The sequence below is a fragment of the Bos grunniens genome, chromosome 24, assembly GCF_055505025.1.
Source record: "Bos grunniens cultivar Pamir isolate PY7600 chromosome 24, Bosgru_T2T1.0, whole genome shotgun sequence".
NCBI lineage: Eukaryota > Metazoa > Chordata > Mammalia > Artiodactyla > Bovidae > Bos > Bos grunniens.
In genome coordinates, this window is record NC_141188.1 from 55,208,036 (window position 1) to 55,230,248 (window position 22,213).

The window sequence follows — 22,213 nt, forward strand, 5'->3', positions numbered from 1 at the left end:
CAAACTCTACCTCAGATTCCTGTTTAAATCTCTTTTAATCTCTGTATCTCTCAACTTTCTCTATACTGCATTATTACTTTAGAAAGACCTGGTATAGTTACTATTAATTACCCACAAATATGTTTTCTGCTTTATAGAGATATTTAATGTTGGTGTTACTCCAAAAGGGAACTTACTTAGAAAAAAAGGAAAAACTCCATTTTCTGTCTTAATTAAAATAAAATCAGATGCAAAAATAAGATCAGGGCCCCAAAATTCAGACAGAGCACTTTCCGAAAACGGTAACAAAAGGCATTTCCAAAATCCGTATGGTGTATTAATTGATTCAATCAACATTTATGGCCACTATAAACTTCTGGAATGATGTGAAAAATAAACATTCAGCAAACATTCATTAAGTACCTACCGTGTGCCAGGCTTTGGATTATGTATATACACCAAAACAAAGCAACACGAGACACGGGCCTCGCCCTCGCGGAGCTCACAGTCTAGCTGCCGCAGACCGACAGCCAAGGCCTCGTGGCCAAGCACCGGGAGGCCTACGGGAGGAGGGCCTGGCTCCGGGCGAGGGTGCAGGGCAGGCTTCACAGAGACGGAGACAATGGAGCTGGGCCTTGGATGAGGAGCAGGTCACCAGATGGAGGGGAAGGGGGGAAGCACATTCCAAGCAGAGGAAACAGCACATGAGCAAGCAGAGTCTTGAAAGCACATGCCACGGTGCAGGATGACGAGCAGTCCAGCGCAGCTAGAGCGGAAAGGTGCACACAAACTAGAGATGAATTAGTTTTAGGTTTGTAGTGAACCATACCTAGCAGGAGGTGTATCTTCATATTACACTGAGCGTAGCTCAACTGTGATTCTGCTAACAACGGGGTGCTTTGGAAGCATTCCGTTCATTTCATAAATATTTTAGCCCCTTCAAAAGATGTCCAGGACTGTTTAGAGCTTTAAAGGGGCAGTTTCAGAAAAACATATCTTAATTTTCCTCTTATATTTAAAAAGCAAAATAAACCCAGAATCAAGGTTTTCTTAAGCTGAAATCACACAGCTTCACCCCTAGTTACACTAGTGACCTAGTTACTAATGACCCTAGTTGCACTCAAGGTCCTAACTTGAGCACCCTCTACTCCTACCACTACCCTGAACACCTTCAGAACCATCGACACCATAGTTAGGTGGGCAACTCGGAGGCAATTCAAAGCATCCCTTTCCAGCTCTGCCTCTCTAAACGAGGGACCTGCCAACACCACTTTGGAAACCGGGCCAGGTAACTAACACAGTACGTGAGGACAAGTGCATTCTCACCTCCACACGATGCTCTTGGAAATCAAGCTGTTGTTTAAAAAAACAAAAAACTATTAAGCTAAATTCTGAAAAAAAGAGGGATATAAAGCAGAGACCCCATATTCTCCAGAAAAAGTAAAAGGCGAGGAGGGAGGCTGGGTCAGAAAGTTTCCCATCCAGGCCACCAGGCGACACTGTTCACTGAGGCAGCTTGGTGCTTAGGAAGCTATAACGGGAAAAGGAAAAGAACACGCTAGGTGACTTCACGGAAACTCCTGTTTACTGCTCACATCAACGCTAAGGGAAAGCTTTTATGATCCTAAGTTTACAGATGAGAAACCTGAGGCCATCAGAGGTTAATCAAGGTGCCAGTGACTGTGAGCGAGGAAGAGGCAGAGCCAGAGCATGAGCGCATGACTGCCTGGACCCACGGCCCGCCCTGCGACACGTGGGCTCCCGGTCCTCAAGCGAACACAGCGCTCCCAGGGGGCACGCACGCCCACACCAGTCACATCCTAGAAAGAAAGTCCTTCCTTTTCCCTCCACCGCTTTCACGGCCAGTGTGAGACAATCGTGTGGTAACACACGTAACACGTGTTTCTCTGAAATTTAGAGGAAAAAAAACTGGGTGGGGGGAGGGTATAAGATTAGTTCTTTGGGGAACAGGGGGAGGTGGGCACTTTCTTTGCAAAGATATTGGGGGCTTTAATAAAAACTGGGTGGGGGGAGGTTATAAGATTAGTTCTTTGGGGAACAGGGGGAGGTGGGCACTTTCTTTGTAAAGATATTTGGGGCTTTAATACAATTAAATTAGCATAATTCAAATGCTACTCATGTAAATTCTTATATATCATCAACTAAGCAACTCACTAAGGGTAAAAGCTAATGGAAAAATCTCCAATCACAGTATTAGAATGTGAATATTACTCCTAAAGGAATATTATTCTTCAATACCATCGAAAAGTCAAAATAAAAACTGTTCTTTCTCAAATCCTAATCCTGAAAATTAACAGGGACATATAAATAAACTATGTGGTAAGGGTACTTGCACCACAATAAAATTTTGCCTCTTTATGGGCAACACGAACTATTTTAACGGGGGGCAAAAAGGAGACAATATCAACAGAGAATTTTTTGTCAACAGTCCCAATGGGCCCAGAGTATGATATACATTGGCCTAGGGAGATACTGAAATGTTGTTTTCAACATCATTACTTAGGCTCTCTCTCTTTGTAAGCCAACTACCAGAAAATTAATCAGATTTATTAAGTTAAATTGTTTTGCAGGGGGGAGAAGGAAGGGGAAAAAAAAAAACAAAAACAAAAAACAAAACTGGGGCATTCAGACAACCAAAACTCCAGTGCACAGAACAACGCAAGAGACTCTGGGGAGAGCTTCTGAAACAGCACCCATCTGATTAACCCACCTTATTCTGATTGAGAGGATCATTCCGCAGTCTCTGTTTGTTCTTCTGTAATTTACTAGGCATCATCTTTCCAGTTCTGAAGTCAAAACTGCTGAGGTCAACAGTATTTCCCAGATACCTTGCCAACTGAGGTTTGCTTCTGAACTTCTTACCACTCGGACTAGAAGAAAGATAACATTAATTGTACAAAAGGCAACAATATATACCCCAGATCACTACCTAAACCTTTTCTTCATGCCTGCCTTTCTGCTCCCAATTAGTATCACATCATGGCTTTACAATGTTTATTTTTTTCCAAAGAAATATTAAAAGTTTTAAAGGAACATCTTAACTTCCTAAAGAAAGAGACAGTGAGTCTGCCACCTACCATCCCACCCCTAGACACACTGCTGGAACACACAGCGATGTGAATACTGGTTATCCTGCTGGCCACTCACCCAGCAGCCACCGACAGAACGCCAACCCAAAGAGCATGCAGGGCACACACTGCAAATGGCTCCTATTTCACCCATTTTCCAGACTGATTTTCGAAATGCTTTTTTTCCTGTATTACATGTACACAATGCCAAGAGTAACTAGAAAGAACTTCAAAACAAACTGTTCTGATGTCAACAATTCCTGTTAAAAGCACACTTAGGGACTTCCCTGGTGGTCCAGCGGTTAAAACTCCATGCTTCCACCGCACGGGAAGGTTCCATCCCTGGTAGAGGACCCAAGATCCCACAAGCCATGGAGCACAGCCAAACACACACACACCACACACACACCACACACACACACACACACCACCTGTAATCCATATAACCTTTGGGCTACCGATTTGAACTCAAAGCACAACAGGAAAAAAAAAAAACTGAATTCTGACAATAATAAATGCTCCCTAATGTTACTAAAAGGAGAAAAACTAAGGTAAATATTTGCTAATGTGTTTGTATGATGCTGACATGACTTTTGTTAGCCTAACTCCTATCTGAGAGAAGTGTATCAAGAATAACTTACTTTTTGTAAGAAAAACTGTCAAAGCTGGAATATTACAAAAGTGCCAGAATTATACAGAGGCTTGAACTAAACTAATCTTTCCTAAAACAAAAACAAAAAAATTTCCCATGTGGCACTGAACTGTAAGAAAAAATTCAGAGGAAGAACGCCCCAAAGTCTTATCTAATAAACTGTCTGAACCAAAATGTGCTAGAATAAACTTCAGTGAGCTATGGCACCAGAAGAGAATTGTGAGAATTCTAGAAAACCTTTCAAAAAAGCCAACATGTCATATTGAGAACTTAACCTTGCTCCAACTGACCACAATAAAAGAAAAATAATTCAATCCAGAGACAAAAGAGAAAAGGCTGGAAAACCAAGCAATTTACATTTCCCTGGAATAGCAAAAACTTCTCTCGGGGTCACGTCGGAAGCAACACACCCCAGTCTGCCACACACTCCACCAGCCACCACAGACCTCAAGACAGCTGAAGATCGTATCAACGTTCTTCTTCCACAATCACATGACGTGGCTATTCCTGAAACACAATTCAAGGTATAGAATTCAGCCCACAGATGAAGATAACAACCAGATAAGACCAGTACGTAACAGAATAGAAGGAAGCAAGGAGCAACCAGAACACAGCAGAGGAGAGAATACACAGTTATGTGTAAATGAACTTCAACTCCCATTCTGGGCCAGATCTCCAGACATGGTCAGGATCACGGAATAAAAGAGCACACAACCCTCAATACTGTCTAAATCTGAATCACCTCTGGCCACTGCAAACTTCACCCCCAAACCTGATCCTCTGGAGCATCATCTGTCGCAGCATCACTGTCTACCCAGCAATTCATCTTTCGGCTATAAGACCACAAACAGTGTTCAGGGCGCCATCCCTCAGCCCACATGGCCAGTACCAAGTTCTATAAGACCACAAACAGTGTTCAGGGCGCCATCCCTCAGCCCACATGGCCAGTACCAAGTTCTAAATATTCAGAGACTCTTCAATGCTGGCACAACAGATTGGCCTTCTTGGTAAAACATCAAAAGCCTTCCAACTGATCAAGTACTTTTTCCTGACTTTTTCCTACCAGACGTCAAGACACCCACATTCTAAACTCAACACCACCAAAAATATGCCATGTACCTTTGACTTCCAGCTATGTCTTTCCAGGAGGAAGGGTGAACATAAGCAATATTCTGCCTATCATAAAACTATTAAATCCTCCAGGCCCAGGTAGAATGTCACTGCAACTGTGAAGTTATCTGTGATTCTGCAAGCCCAGTTAGAAATAATTCTACTATCCCTCAATTCTACTTTATTACAATCTACACATTTCCTTGATTAGTCAAACAACCCAAAATTACTATGTCCCTTATTAAAACTCTCAAACAAAACTTATATAGGCTAGTATTAAAGTAACTTCTGAGAGCAAAAATGGTGAAACAGGAGAGTGAAAAAGCTGGCTTGAAACACAATGTTCAAAACACTAAAACACTAAGATAGATGGTATCAGTCCCATCACTTCATAGCAAACAGAAGGAGAAAGAGTGGAAGCAGAGACATTTTATTCCCTTGGGCTAAAAAAAAAAAAATCAATGCATACAATGACTGCAGCCATGAAATTAAAAGATGCGTGCTCCTTGGAAGGAAAGCTATGACCAACCTAGACAGCATATTAAAAAGCAGAGACATCACTTTGCCAACAAAGGTCCATGTGGTCAAAGCTATGATTTTTCCAGTAGTCATGTACAGATGTGAGAGTTGGACCATAAAGAAGGCTGAGTGCCAAAGAACTCAAGCTTTCAAACTGTAGTGCTAGAGAAGACTCTGGAGAGTCTCTTTGGACAGGAAGGAGATCAAACCAGTCAATCCTAAAGGAAATCAACCCCGAATAGTCACTGGAAGAACTGATGCTGAAGCTGAAGCTCCAAAGGGCCACCTGATGTGAAAAACAGACTCACTGGAAAAGACCCTGCTGCTGGGAAAGACTGAATGCAAAAGGAGAAGAGGGAGGCAGAGGATGACATAGTTAGATAGCATCACCGACTCCATGGATATGACTTTGAGCAAACTCAGGGGAAGAGCGGAGGACACCGCCTGGCATGCGGCAGTCCATGAGGTTGCGAAGAGTTGGACACGACTCAGTGACTGAACAATATCAGATGAATAGTTAAGAACATGGTTTTGTTTCGCAGACACAATGGGAACAGAAAAGTCTATGCTTATTTAAAACATTAATATATTGCCTGGAATTTAAAATACTGAACTGGAAAATTTTCTCATGGTTAATATGACACTACGTAACAAAGGAAATACTACTAAAAAAAAAAACTTCCAAGTTAAGTGAAAAACTGGTAAAGAGCACCCTGTTATTATGTCACTTTAATATAATTACAATTAATTTTAATTAAGCTGTAACAGCCACACAGTCGTATAACCAGATACTCCAGCTACTGGTAAACAAGATTCTGCTAAACAACTTGACGTACACAGAGGCATGTGTGCTGCACGGCTGTAAGCACTGGCCTCACACACTGCTGCCTTCAGAACACGGTACAGGCTGTTTTCCTGCCCGTAACTACCAGAGCTTGTGCTCGAGGCTTTAAGGAGAGTCAACCTGGCTGCCCCAGCGGATTTCAAGACCAGGGACCTTCCTCTGCAGGAGACGAAGGCAAGCCTAGTAGAAAGGCAAGGCCCATGGGAGCTTAAGGTGAAGCAGAAATTCTGTCCGTCAGGTAGGGGCCGTCTTCACAGCAGCAAAACGACTCTGGAAGTGGCCGAGGAAGTCAGGGCTAGATAAACAAAATGACTGTGGGTCGCTGGAGTGACTAAGTCATCATCTGCCTGCTCTCCAAGATGGCTGCTGTCAGCTAACAGTCAGACACCCCACGACTTAACGTGACTAAGCTTTTATTCTAAAAGCATCAAACTGCAACTCAGGGAAATTACTTTTTTTTTAACTCTAGTAGACTAGTGAAGGATATTAGTCATTTTCAGTTTTCTCTGCCCAAAGCGATTACTTCTAGTCCCAGTAATGAAATACTAGTATTTCACTTTCAACCACAAAAAAATTCCCTACCAACTGCCCCCTTGATCTGCCTATCCTGAACCGACCTGTGATCTCACCTTTACTTGTCCTCCCCACTAAATACCCTGAAGAAAAGTAATTATTAATGAAAATTAAAAGCATGAGTTACATTTTTCCAGTTCATATAAGAACATTCCATCACTAGAATTATGTCTTTGCTTGTTTTCATTTTGATTAAGCTGTTTAAAGCAAGTTTTTTTTTTAACTTTTTCTGTTTTTTACTGAAGTACAGTTGATTTAAAGCACTTCTTAAACCTAATTCTACCTGAGACGTTTCCAACTATAGATTATCAAAAAGAAAGAAATTTTATTTGGCATCTGACTTTCAAATCTAAAAAAACTTTACTGGGATCTCAGAAAGACTTAAATAACAGCCACCTTAACTAAACAGTATTCCCAGACTTCCCCGGTGGCGCGGCGGGTAAGAATCCGCCTGCCAATGCAGGGGACACAGGTTTGATCCTGGTTCGGGAGGATTCCACACGCGGTGGACTAATCCTGTGCACTTGAACTTCTGAGCCTGTGCTCCTGGGCCTGGGGGCTTCGATTAGGGCCCATGCACCTCAAGCCTACCCTCTGCAACGGAGCAGCTGCCAATGCCGCAAGCAGGGAAAGCCTGTAGGCAACCATGAAGACCCAGCACAACCAAACTTAATTTTTTTTTTAAAGAATACATTAAAAAAAAAAAAAGCTCAGTAGTACTCCCATGATGTCAGTCTACCAACTCATCCACATCACCTTAGACGACTGCCGGTCTATGATTTGAGAATTAACTCTTCTGAAGACCCACTTCGGGCACGTGAAACTGCGCTCTGAAAATGAGTGGCAGAGCAGAACACGTGTTTTCATGTTACTCTGGAACACGGATAATCATGATGCTTCAGTGAAACCATTGTGAGGAGCCCAGAGGTCTGAGCAAACACAGTATCTCTTCAAACCAGTCCGCACCAGGATGACCTGTGGGGACGGCAGCAACCAGAGCCGAGGAAGACGGACTGGCCTGAGACAGCAAAGGACGCTGTGGATGGTCACGCAGTTAGGTCGGGGCTCAAGACCAAGATCCAAGGCTCGCCACTCTCCAGTAACTTCAGGAAAGGCTTTTCGGAGGATAAGAAGAATCCTATAAGCCACAGCAATGGAAAAGGCTGAGAATAAAGAAATAACCAACTTTCTATTTTTTTTAATCCCTTTAAGTATTCAAGTTTACGTGTTACTTACAAAAGTGTAAGTATTGAAAGAAAGATTTCTCTAACTTGAAACAACAATCGTCTCCAGAAGTCAAATTTTAGCTAATACTAAAACTCTGAAATTAAAATGATCTTTTTGTACCTCGGCACAATCAGAAAACTGCCAAACCAATTAATTTGAAAATATATATACCATTTTTTCCCCAAAAACCACATGACACACACACAGGAAAATCTATCTAAAGTCAGCCCCCAGCCCCCCCTCGACTCCTTTCCTCCCAAACTTTAGGGGTAGGTCTTTCCTAAAATCAACCATCCTCAGCCCGACTCTACAGTCTGCCCCAGGCAGAAGTTACCTACTTAGTATCCTACTTATCATCTCCTATCTCTGATCAATTACAAAATCCAATTCCTTCGTAATCACCTTTGAATCCATCCTTCCTCTTCCATTTCCACTGCCGCTGCTGCTGCTGCTAAGGCACTTCAGTCGTGTCCGACCCCACAGACGGCAGCCCACCAGGCTCCCCCATCCCTGGGATTCTCCAGGCAAGAACATTGGAGTGGCTTGCCATTTCCTTCTCCATTTCCACTGCCACTGCCTAAATCAAGTCTTCATCACCTCAAATCTCAACCACTACAATAGGCTGATTTTCTACTCACTGGTCTCTTTGCCTCCTAAACCTTCCAGATTGCTCTTCCTCAAATACCACCATCACCCCAGGTCCAGTTTAAAAGCCTTCAACGGACTTCAACCCAATAGCAAAAGGGAGCCAAACATCTCAGCCCTGCATCTGAGATTCTTTTTCATTTAATCTTCTCCTAACCTTTCAACCCTACTCTGCACTTCTCTTACCCAGTGACTTTTGCCCCTGCCACACTGGTTTATTCAAGTCTGTGCTGAACCAACAGGCTGAATGATCTCGCTCTTCAGCCCTATACAAACCACGTCTTTCGCTTGGTCCAGCATTCATGTCGCCACCCCGAATTCCCAAGAGTCCAGAAACACTAATCCACCTCACTGTTGTTTAGTGGCTGAGTGGTGTCAGACTCTTTTGCAACCCCATGGACTGCAGTCCACCAGGCTCCTCTGCCAATGGGCCTAGGCAAGAATACCAGAGGGGGTTGCCATGTCCTTCTCCAGGGGATCTTCCTGACCCTGGGACTGAACTCTGTCTCATGCACTGGCAAGCGGATTCTTTACCACTGAGCCACCAGGGAAGCCCAGTCCATCCTATGCCTCTTCCATAACACCTTAATAGAACAAAGTATGAACAACAGCAATTACGTAAATAATCATGAATTGCCTGCTGGCATCTCTTGTATTCTAGTTTGAAATACTGAGCTCTGTATAGCTGTAAAACTTCTACAAGTTAAAATTCTATCTTCACAAATAGCATATTGCTGCTGCTGCTAAGTCGCTTCAGTTGTGTCTCACTCTGTGCGACCCCATAGACAGCAGCCCACCAGGCTCCCCCGTCCCTGGGATTCTCCAGGCAAGAACACTGGAGCGGGTTGCCATTTCCTCCTCTGATACATGAAAATGAAAAGTGAAAGTGAAGTCGCTCAGTCGTGTCTGACTCTTCGCGACCCCATGGACTGCACCCTACCAGGCTCCTCTGTCCATGCGATTTTCCAGGCAAGAGTACTGGAGTGGGGTGCCACTGCCTTCTCTAAATAGCATATTGAAGTGTAGTTATTTAACAAATGAAATGACAGAATGTCAAATGTGCTTCAAAACAATGAAGGCTGAGTCAGGGGTAGTAGATTTGAGTATGGATGAAACAAGGGTGACAACTGTTAACTGGATACTTGGTAGTTTTTTATTTAATTCTATTTCTATGTATGTTTGAAATGTTCTATAATAACAATTTTAAAATATAAACATTGAAGAATACAGGCTGAGTAATTCCCCCTAAAAACCAAAAAGCAGTTTTTTAAAAATATGAAAAGCCTAGGCAAGTAAATTTAAGCATGAAATAATTTCCCTAACTGTTGGGGTGGGGTTTTGGGTGGAGAATTAAAGTATCAGTAAGGAAAAAATTTATTATATTTATTTATTATATTAACAATTTATTATTTTATTATATTAACAATTTATTATATTTACTTATTATATATTTATTATATTTTATTATATTTTATTATATTATATTTATTATATTATATTATATTTATATTTATTATTATATTTAGTATTTAACAATTTATTGTTATATTTATTTATTATTATTTATTTATTATATTATATTATTTATTTATTATATTATATTAACAATTTATTATATTTATTTATTATATTTATTATATTAACAATCTGGCTACTCTTAAGATGTGACAACATTCCATGTTTTCCTTCAACTTAAGTAATTAAGGAATCACCACACAATTTTAAATGGTATGAAAGATCTTCAGTAGAATTTGAATTCTGTACCAATCATTCCATAAACTAGTATTTAATAAGAATTATTTGCAAAGAGTATATGACTGGTAGCAAATTCTATTATCTCTGTATCATGGTTAAGAAAACAGTTAAAAAGTCAGGGTGGGCCACTAAAAAATTTAAAAAATGAATGAATGGATGTAGAATTCTCCCAAAATCTCATCCCACTGCCATAAGCATTCGCTTTCTGAAAAAGGAAAAACACTGGTTACTTTCTTTAAACTCGGAGAAGGCAATGGCACCCCACTCCAGTACTCTTGCCTGGAAAATCCCATGGATGGAGGAGCCTGGTAGGCTGCAGTCCATGGGGTCACGAAGAGTCGGACACAACTGAGCGACTTCACTTTCACTTTTCACTTTCATGCATTGGAGAAGGAAATGGCAACCCACTCCAATGTTCTTGCCTGGAGAATCCCAGGGACGGGGGAGCCTGGCGAGCTGCCGTCTATGGAGTTGCACAGAGTCGGACACGAATGACATGACTTAGCAGATAAGAACACCCAAAAAACAAACTATTCTTTTAAAAAGAGGCTAAGGGTCCCTGGGAAAGGCTGTTTAAAAGAAATGCACATACCAGTGTATACGTGTTAAAAAGAATTTTAAGTTCATTTATTCCCTGGTGGCTCGGATGGTAAAGAATCAGCATGCAAAGTGGGAAACCTGGATTTGATCCCTGGGTTGAGAAGATCCCCTGGAGGAGGGCATGACAACCCACCCCGGTATTCCTGCCTGGAGAATTCCGAAGACAGAGAAGCCTGGCAGGCTATACAGTCCACGGGCTCAAAAAAGTCGGAAACAACTAAGCGACTAACACTAACTATCCTTGCTTTAATCTATGGATTCCTCCAAAATGAAAGGAACTATAAAAGAACATAAATACGTGTGTGGGGGTGTGTGTGTGTCTATGTGTGTGCACAGGCAAACATAACCAGGAAGCAGGATGAAAGTCAAAATATTATATCAAAATACTAACAGTGATTCTCTTTAGAACTATATAAAGACAGTCATTTCTCTTTATATACTCTTCAATATCTTTCCAATTTTCCACACTGAACATGGGTTATTTTTATAATCAGGGGGAACTATGGAATATTTTTTAAAAACTCTTATGAACATGTATAACCTAAGCTCTACCCTGACATTTCAAAATACAATAAAATATTGGGAATCTTCACGTCATCAACAAGCACATACTTCTATTTATGTTGGGTAATTAAGCGAAGAGAAAGGAACTAATATTTTACTGATCTGACCACCTACTATATATGCTGGATGCCTTACACGTATTTTTATTTAATCTCAAAAAATTCCATGAAGCAGAATTCTTATCCCTAATTTATAGATGACGAATTGGAAGCTTACAGAAGTTTAAAAATCTGTCCATGTGAAAACAGTAAAGCAAGACTCAAGTCCCAGTCTTCTGATTCAGAGTCCCTACTTTTCTATTAAGCCAAGCCTATGCAAGTGAGTTTATGGACAGACCTACTTCAAACACAGTATTTAAGTAAGGACGGAAGTGAAAAGAAAGCATTTAGAAACTGCTATGGTAATCTGACATAGTAAATTTACAGTCTGTAGTATCTAAGAGTAAAAAGTTGCAACATGTATTTCATATGTCCACTTTTGTATTATATTGCCCATTTCTGCTAGGGGCCTCCAAAAAAGATCTTTTTTTTTAAGAGATACATACATCACTGCATACATGTTAAAAATAATTCTAAGGACATTCATCTTTGTTTTAATCTATGGATCCTTCCAGTATAAAAAGAAAACAATTCCAAGATACATTATTCAAAAATCAAAGAGGATGATGCTTTTCTTTCTAACATTTGTAAATCACTAATAATTGTTCCTGACAAATGATAAGTACTCGATTTTAGGATCTAATTTTAAATTACATTTACTATCATTTGCATTTACTTAAACTGCTTATATATAGTTCAGTTTCCAAACAAATAAGTTTGAATTTGTAGTAAGATAAGGCAAAATCAAAAGATACACATATATTATTCAAATTTTACCCTATTTCATAGTTCTATTCTCCTTCCTTGAGAAGTGTTAGTTTTTAGGAAGTAAATTAAGTTAAAATTCATTTTCAATTTCTAGTTATTCCTTAGTGGCAATGGCAAACACCAACAAAAGACCAAGAGACAAGAGCTGCAAGGGGAATTTCTATCAAGTCAAACAGTAAGTGCATGAAAAAAGAGCTGATGATTTATTTCTAATTCATCCTGCAGGTCTGAGAAACCTCAAACACAAGCTAAAGTTTATGAATCTTTATTAGTCCCACTATAAAGTGTAAAACAAAAACAAAACAGTCACCATCAACTTTGCAAATCGCCTGCTTGTTTCACCAATTAAATTATGAAAAAAATAGTGACTAAATCTCCCAAGTGAAATTTTAAAACCAATCTGAAAAAAGATCATATATCAATTTCTGTTAGAGATTTATTTTTAGAATGTATGTGTATCAGTTCCTTTTCAGCTAAGTATTTCCTTCATTACAGGTATTATGAGCCTCCTGGCAGGTGAGACTTTGCATGTCAGACTCTAAAAATCAGATGCAGGACAGATGGTAAGGCTGCAACCTAACAAAAATCCCTCTAGCGCGTCACAAAAAGATGTGATGGTACAGCTAAGAAAGAAGTATCCGAGCACAATTTCCACCATACTTAGGCTCTATATTTCTACGTTATTTCTGGATCCAGGCTTCAATCAGAAAAAGCTAACATTAGTTTGATAAGAAGCATTATCAAGAAACTAAAAGCAAGGCAAACTTTCAATTATGCAATAAGCATTTAATAAATATTGCATATTGTTTCTTTCTCCCGCTAAAGGATTTTTTTTTTTTTTAATCTGTAGTACATTTCAACTGGGTCTCAATTCTGAAAGAAACTAACAAAGCTTTTTGCAGGAACTATATAAAACTACCTCATAAACCACACTGAGCCTGCAAGTTACAATGTGATTTCTTCCAATTTAAGTGAAAGCTTTTAAAATGCTCCTTAGGTAATGTGTTGCCTATCGGAATATCTGATAACTAAGAGGGGCAATCCTAGGGTGAACAAGAAAAAGAGAAAGAAATATTTCTTAACAAAATGGTCACTTCTATTACCCAAGAAAAAAATGCTTTTAAAAAAAATTGGTCTGTAGTTTGTTTCAACTGTGTCTCAACTCTGAAAGAAACAAAGCTTTTTGCTTAATTTATCACAATTTTTCCACTTTTTTCCCCTTCGATATTACATAGAACTTGGAAGATTCTTTTGGTTCAATGGCTTCACTACAAAATAGGATTTAAAATGTACCCCTTGTCAACTTCAGGATGCAGGCATAACAGTAAATAAATACGTTAGTTTAGTGTACACCAAGCTTAACAAAGTAAATTAAGCATGAGATGTTGCAATACTTGAAAGTGAAAGTGTTAGTTGCTCAGTCCAGTCGGACTCTTTGTGACCCCACGGACTGTAGCCCACTAGACTCCTACCTATGGAATTCTCCATAGAATTCTCCAAGAATACTGGAGTAGGTTGCCATTCCCTTCTCCAGAGGATCTTCCCAACCCAGGGATCGAACTCACATCTCCCTGCATTTCGGGCAGATTCTTTACAGGCTAAGCCACCAGGGAAGCCCAAGTCGCAATGCTTGAGTATACAGCTCGGGATCTCTCGAGGCAGCAGCAGTGCAGGGTGGTTTCGAGTTGTAGGGGGTTGAAGCACCCAGGTCAGGATTCTAACCCTGCACCTTCTAGCAGTACCTCAAGCAGCACTTAGCTTCCCTGGCCTAACTCCCCACCTGTAAAATGTAGATAACCGTACAGCATAGTAACAAAGCAAAGGCAAGGAAGTCCTTTAAGCCTTGTTTCACAAAGTTTTAAGTGTCATGTCAATGGGTAAACACTTATTTGGCATCTGTGTGTTTAGCACTATGTCTGGGGAGTGGGGAGGAAGACACGTTCTAGGCAAATGAACAAGACAGTAATACAGGAGACGCCACATTTAACTCCATGGTGATGACCAGAAAGAAAACATTACAAATGACAGTGCACTGAACACCAACGAGACTTCAATTAACAAATGTGACCCGTGGTCCACTGAGCTAGTTTTTTCCAAGACTCTTCTACAAAGACTGTGCAGAAGAGTCTATATTTTTAAGACAAAAAAAAAAAGACAGACAGGCCCTATTTGAACTTTGACATCCTCAATGATTCAGAATTCATGGCTTCAAAGAGCATACCAGCCTTTCACAACAAATGAGATATGCCAACTTTTTAAAACCTATTTATATGTTCAGTCCATACAACTTGAGTTAATGAACTTGAGTTAATGAGTTAATTTTCCTCTAATTAGTCCTTAAATGTTTGCAAAGTTTTAAGAGAGCTATAAATTTATCTGACTGCTCTAGAATTGAGCCCACTATTGAGGCACAGGTACAATCACACTATCCACGTCATAAACGGAGAAACCACAGCCCTGGGAAATAAGTGACATGCTCAAGGCTGCGTCGGTAACTGCAGAGGTGGGTACTAACTCCAGACCTCTCCACCCCGGGCCCTGCTGCCTTCCCTAGAGACTCCTACCTTCAATATCTCACTCATGACTTAAAGCTCTCAATTATATTGCCTCTGAGTCCTCTTCTTTCCAGATCAAGGTGAAATCTCTTTAGTCTTTCATCACGCACCTACTCCCTGGTGATTATTTCAAATGTCCTCTGGTTCTATTTTATCTTTTCAGAGAAGTGATCAGGTGTAAATGCATCATAATTTGATACAAGAGTCAAAAACGGTTACTATTTTGTTTCCAATACCCAACTAGATCATACTTTATGGCAGCAGCTGTAGCTGTTTACCCTGACTCTCAGGCCTTTAACCTACTTACAACCAGTAGTCTAGAACCCAACAAGATATTGATACAGAGCTCACAGAAAGACAACTGATTTTCAAAAAGGCATAAGGCAGCTACCAAAAGGTTCCTTTGCCCAGGAAAACGGTATTTCAAAAAATACAAATCTGCAAGTGCACAGAACCAAAAGCTAGAAATGACAGGAATCAAGTGGACCAGTAAGAAAAGTATCATTGAAATAATCGGCTCATATGATGGCAATGAACTTTTTCAGAAACTCTACCAATAGATCCAACACTTGATCAAGCCACACCCTTTTAGAAAACAAACTTTGGATGATAATATACAAACTGCCCCAGCACTACCAGTAATCCTGACAGAAGACATAACTATACTGCTTAACTGGCAACCAGAGGCACACCTTCCTATTAGAACCTGGCAATCTCAGGAAAGAGGAAAAAAAAGAAAAATTCTATCAAAATTTGAGGCTTTCTCAAATGAGCTTAATTTAAGTCCGATTAATAAGTGTAAGACACACCCTCGGTTAACAGGCACAGATTTGTTTAATCTCCCCAGGGGCAAGCTAAATCAGGAGTTAGCATTATTAGAATCTGTGCGAACAACTGTGTGCAGGTGTTCATAGTCACCAACGGGAAGAGTTAACGCAACCTGCATATTAACAGACAATGGCCAGAACTGGGCGAGCTGTTGGCTTTTTAATGAGTGGCGTGTATACAGGGATGCTAATATACAAAGCCCTGACACTGTGGATTGAAAAATAGTGTGTCCGCTCTTTTTTTTATTTGCCACGCCATGCAGCATGTAGGATCTGAGCTCCCCGACCGGGGATGGAAGGCAGGCCACCTGCAGTGGAAGGGCAGTGTCTTAACCACTGGACCAGCAAGGAAGCCCTACGTGTTCACCTTTAACATGAGTAGGTAACTTCCGTCATCCATCATTGAAAGCAGAAGTCAAAGTCAGAGGAAGCACTGTATCACAGGCGTCACATCACACCGTCTGGGTCCTCCTGCCTCGTAACCTCTCAGAAGGAAATCCTATAGTGTAACCGGGCTTTGTAGGCAGACAACCGACGACAGACAACACTCCCTCCAGCCCTGAACTAAGTGCATGGGGCACAAATCTGTCCGATGTGTGTTTTCATTTGGCACAGACAAAAAATAGCACATCATTCTGCACTGTCTCATAAAGAGACTTTCAAACTGATTATATCAGTTTTTCTATCATAAAATAATCTATTAATATTAAAAACTTAACATCAAAAATTGACGACACACCCATACACAAAGGTGAGCGCTACGGCAATCTGCCTTTTTGAAATAACTTTTCCAGCTGCTGCAAGAACTGCAACAAAAAAAGCTCTACAAGAACCAAGTTAGTTTGAATACATCATCCCAAAACCAAACAAAGCATATCCCAGGAAAAAGTCAAAAGGGGTGAAATTCAAAGCTGAAGATGCTCTACTGAGAACAGACTAGTCACCCATTCCTCAAGGAGGTCAATCCCAGACACGGAATATTCTTGTCAAACATCGCTGGCTACAAGACGTCAAAACAGACTTCCCTGAAGAAGTGTAGGCAAGCTACTCGATCAGAAAGAAAACAAAAGGCACTGTTAACGGAAGACTCTGCAAAGATGAACAATCGTGAAAAGCACGACAGGAGACAAGTGAGCCTGAGGAGACAAGTGAGCCTGAGACGAGTAGCAATTTGCTCCAAAGTAACAGTATTACCCAAGTATAATTTAATATGTACTGATGGGGAAATACAAACACGATTAGCGCCTTTGGATGTTTAAAATAAGCTTTCTAAGCATCATTTAAGATTTCAAGATGAGTGGTCTCAGATTAAACGTCAAAACAAACTAATAACACCACTGTCATTTTTTTACTTCAATAGGTGAAATAATTCTACTAAAATTCTTCATCCATATATTTGAGCAATCATCAGGAATGTGTTTGTATTTACATTTTATGCCAGTAGTGATACTTGGATGTATGTATACAAGTACACGTATGCACATATACATGTACCGATTTTTTAACCTCTTAAATCTATTTAAGAGTATTCTCAATTCATAAACATGGTATTTTGTGTGTGCATGTGTGTGTGTGTGTGTATTATAATACACACACACACACACTTTTCCCCAAGGGTAATGAATCAAACCTACTTGATGTCAGAAAACAGGAAATCCTTCCTAACACACTCTGATGGTTAAATGGCAGATGACAACTACTCCAACACCTCTGTATAGTCCCTGAAAATGACTCAATGAACCCACAAACGCTGCTCTCCCAGCCACTGAGTATAACATGTTCATGTTCTCTTCTAGAAATGGGACAGTTTATAAGAAAAGTTAGCAAATTTGTTAAGAAAATTCCACTGGTATCAAGAGCCACAGACCCTGTCCTGAGCTTACTGGGTCATCAAACTACCGACACGGACAGCATGACCACAGGATCAAGCTGAAAACCTTTCATCGTTCGGACCAAGATTTCTCAATCCCGCACTTGTGACATTTTGGGCCGGTTAATTCTTTGCAGTGAAGGCTGCCCTGTGTATTACAGAATGTTTAGCAGCATCCCTGGTCTCTACCCATTACATGTCAGCAGCAACCCCCTTCCATGGTGTGACAACCAAAAACGTCCCCAGACAGTGCCAAATGTCCCCTGGGGGGACACACTCTGGTCCAGGAGCCTGAAAACTGACCACAGTTTTCTGCTTCCAAAGGAGAGTCAATTCTGCAACAACAAGGGCGGTTCTAAGAAAACTACCGGCATCCCCAATGGTGACTTTGTATGACACTGCCCCGGGGATCCCAACACAGTAACTAAAACCTGGTTTACTGTCATAGATGGCTCCTTTCTTCCACGTGTGCGTGATTAAACACTCTGCGATGATGAATCTGGGACGGGCTTGGGACGGCAGCCAACAGTGGCTGGTTTTATAGTTTCGATGAATTGCACCTTCTTTTAACCCTTCGGTGGACCAGTCATCCCTGGCAGTATAACCCTGTTTTCCTCCCCCCTCAAACCATCACTCCCCGGGACCCTACCCCATGAAGACGCCCTCTAAGGGGCTCGTATCATTCGGACGCTGTGACTGTCACTGCACTGGGGGGTTGGGGTGGGAGGTCACCTCTCAGCCAAGGGCCCGGGCCCCTCCGATCACCGGGCGGGCCCGCCCAGGGGCCCATCCGCTGTCCTGCTGACACCCCCCTACCCAGGTCAGAGCTCGACTCCCCGACCCCGGGCTGACCCCGCCGCCCCCCAAGGCGGTACCTGAAGTAGTAGACATCGCTCTTGCCGGCGCTGAGCCCAGATTTTCGGATCACTTCCTCCTTCTTCCATCCGGGGGGGAGGGCCGGGCAGTCCATCCTCTTCCCGCTCTCCGCGGCCCGGGGTCCCCGGGGCCCTGGCCCCGCGCTCCCCGACGGGAAAGGGACCGGCTCCCGCCGGGGGGCGCCGCCGCCGCCTCCTCCGCCGCCTCCGCCGCCGCCGTCGCCGCCAAGGCCGCCGCCGCCGCTCGGGGGACGGCCGCGGCCCCGGCCCCGGCCCCGGCCCCGTCCCCGGCCACGGCCCCGGCCCCGGCCACGGCCACAGACGCCGCCGCCGCCGCCGCCCCGGCCCGCCGGCTTCCACCGCCCCCGGCCACGGCCGCCGCCCCGCGCGCCCTCCCTGCGCGCGCCGCTCACCGGGGACGGGGCGAGCGCGCAGCCCGGGCCCCCCTGCTCGATGGCGGAGCCGCCGCCAGCGCCGCTGCCGCCCGCCGCGCTCTCCCCCTCCTCCTGCTCCGGGCAGCAGCGGCCTCCCCCCGGGTGCGCGCGCATCCAGCCCCCTCCCCAGCCGGCGCTGCGCTTCTTCCGTAACCGAGCCCTTGGAATCCCGGAGACCCGCCCCGCCCGCGGCGCGGCGCGCGGGGGACGCGCGCAAGCATCATAGAGCGGGCGCGCACAGAGCGGCCCTCCCGCCGGGGGGCGGGGCCTCCGCCACCGCCTCTCAGGTCCTCCGAGCGGCCCGGGCGGCCATCTTGTCCCCTCCTCCTCGAGGACACGCCCCCTCCAGCGGCTCCGCCCACCGCGCCTCCGGCCGCGCCCTTCCGGCCCCCCGCCCCCACGGGGCGCGTGGTCGGGGCCCGGGGCTGCAGCCAGAGAGACGTCAGGTGGCCTGCGCTTCCTTTGTTTCCAGTGGGTTACCCTCGCTCACGGTGCAAACTCACCTACGTCTGCTTCCCAGTTAATGAGCAACAAAGTGTATCTCTTATTTTATATTTACCACCTCGACTGTTCATTTAATGAACAGGAGATACCTTTTCCTGCCTCGACGTCATAGCTTGCCGGGGAGCTCAGGTTGATGGAGTGAGTTGAGGTGTCCTCATAGCAGAGTATCACTAGCCTCCAGAGTCCGGCTTTCAGAACTTTAGAATTCTGGATTGATTATCATCCCAGAACTTTGTAAGGCCATAGGAAGGGAAATGACAGCCCGGAAAGTTCCCTCCAGTTCCTACAGGATTTACCTCTAATGTCCCCATAAAATGACCAGAATTCCTGAATCCACCTAGAATTGACCAAATTTCTTAGGATCTTTTCTTCAACTTAAACTTCGTTTTCTAATAACCTTTGACAAATATCCATGGCCTTTGGCTTCGTTAATGCACCCTGATGCTAAAAGACCCATTTAACCTAATCACTAGCTTTAAGGAATCTGCATGGAATTCACTTGGACCTGCCAACTATTCAGGAGTGATTTTTAAAGAGTAAAACCAAATTGATTAAGAAAACTGATTTCCATTTCAGAGGAGCACAACTTCTGTTTGTTTAACCTTTTGAATACATTATGAAATGTTGGGTTACTGAAAATAGTGTTACGCTATCTTCAGATTTTGAAAATACAGGACCTAAAAGTTGAGGGCCAAGTTTAATGGATAGAAAAAAACTGATGAACATAAAGTAGTGGAAAATATATTTATTTGATTTGCTTTTGCAATTTATTAAGACAAACACCAACTCAAACACACAAACTTGCCCCTGAGCCTGACCTTAGAGTGCTTTTAATGTCTTTGAGTTGAGATACATTAAGCTATAGCTTCTTCTAAGAAATCTGTCTAGAACTGTGTCTAGCAAAGAGTTGAAAAGTCAAGTTCTCAGGAGAGAGGTCAGTTCTGAAGATCCGCATTTAGAAGTCAACTCGTGAAAGTGATAATTGAAGGGAACCCTGCAAGTAAATAAGATCTCCAAGGAAGAGCATGCATGGTAAATTAATAATTAATTTAAAGATAATTTAAAGAAAAGAAAGAGGAATCAAGAACGGAATCATAAGGAACAGATACATTTATGGCTCAGGTGAAGGAGTTAAAGTCAGAGATTTATGAGATCAAAGTTTGGACAACAGGGAATCCCCTGGCAGCCTGGTGGTTAGGACTCTACTTCCACTGCTAGGGGACAGGATTCGATTCCCAATCATGAACCTAAGATCCCCAAGCCATGTGGTGCGACCAAAAAAAAAAAAGTTTGGATAACAAACACCCTGTAGGAGGAAGGGGTTGACTTTCACACTTAATTATTGAGATAATAGATGGGAAAAGATATACTGTTGAAAATTTTTACCTTTCCATGCTGTGTCTAACAAGGCTGTGGATCAAATGATGCAATGGATGTAAAAACATGTCTAAAAGAGTAAATTACTATCAATTTAAGATAATTGCTCTGACTTCTACTACCAGATTGTATTTGCTAAATCCCACTAGATAAAGTAGGGTGCTCCCTTAGTTAAGAAAAAACTCATTTAGGGCATTTCAAAAGCTTTTCTGGTCAAACTTGAATTTTTCTGCTGTGATACCATAAACCAAAGGATAAAAACAAACAAAAGCATGTAATTATTCTACCACTAAAGGAAGAAAATTATCTAATTAAGAAAACATTAAATTCTTGCAGGGACTAGATTGACACCTAAAAGTATTGAGGATAAATGCTAAACACCTAAGAGATAGATCCTTTTGTTTCCCTTAAAATACTGGACAAATAATAACCCTTTTATAACCCTGGGAGAATGCATTTTCTATCACCCTTTGAAGAATAGCAACATTGTCTTTCTGAGGCAAGAAAGCTGTGACCAAGTTTTTCAATTTTAATCTCTTTAACAGTGGAAAAGTTCTTGCTAACTTCACCTTATGGAAAAAGTGAAAGACAACACCAGAGCGGATTATGTATGAAATCTGGCCAATTAAACAAACAACTGAGATTTAATCACCTTGGCTCTCTTACTCTCAGGTGTAGAAGCAGGTGCTGAAACACCAGCTGTCACCCCTGAAAGACTATTCTTTAAAATATTCTCCTTGCATTATTTCCAGGGAGAGCTGAGATTAAGCCACTACAGTAATGTAGTTTTCAAGAAAATAGGTGTTAGTTTGCATTTTTATTGAGAAAAATGGAACAAATTCAGGGAATGAAACTTCAAAGAATGTGAAGTAGTGGCTAGTTTTAAAGAAAGAAAGAAAGTGAAGCCGCTCAGTTGTGTCCAACTCTTTGCAACCCCGTGGACTGTAGCCTACCAGGCTCCTCCATCCATGGGATTTTTCCAGTCAAGAGTACTGGAGTGGGGTGCCGTTTCCTTCTCCAGGGGATCTTTCCAACCCAGGGATCAAAGCCAGGTCTCCCATATTACAGGCAGACGCTTTACCATCTGAGCCACCAGGGGAGTCAACAGGCTAGTTTTAAGATCTGTATATTTATTAAAGGTATATAACCTGCGGGCTTCCCAGGTGGCTCAGAGGGTAAAAAATTCACTCTCAGTGCAGGAGATGCAGGAGACTTGAGTTTGATCCCTGGACCGGGAAGATCCCCTGGAGGAGAGCACGACAATCCTCTCCAGCTTTCTTGCTGGAGAATCCCATGGACGAAGGAGCATGGCAGGCTACAATCCATAGGGTTGCAAAGAGTTGGCCAC

The 22,213-nt window shown here is 42.5% G+C and overlaps 1 protein-coding gene across 3 annotated transcripts in view; it reads right to left on the reverse strand.

Moving 5' to 3' along the window:
• The window catches only part of MBD2 (methyl-CpG binding domain protein 2), a 68,018-nt gene extending 48,823 nt beyond the window's left edge, over window positions 1-19,195 (reverse strand). For 2 of the 3 annotated variants that reach the window (XM_086372423.1, XM_086372424.1), the window contains exons 1-2: window positions 18,551-19,191; window positions 2,711-2,870 (exon numbers count right to left, since the gene is read on the reverse strand). In XM_086372423.1, the coding sequence (XP_086228549.1) occupies window positions 2,711-2,870; window positions 18,551-19,098 (708 nt within the window). In that variant the 5' untranslated portion in view covers window positions 19,099-19,191. Of the gene's footprint in view, window positions 1-2,710; window positions 2,871-18,550 lie in introns of all 3 variants that reach the window. The other variant, XR_015153542.1, reaches the window with a different exon arrangement.
• Window positions 19,196-22,213: the final 3,018 nt, after the last annotated feature.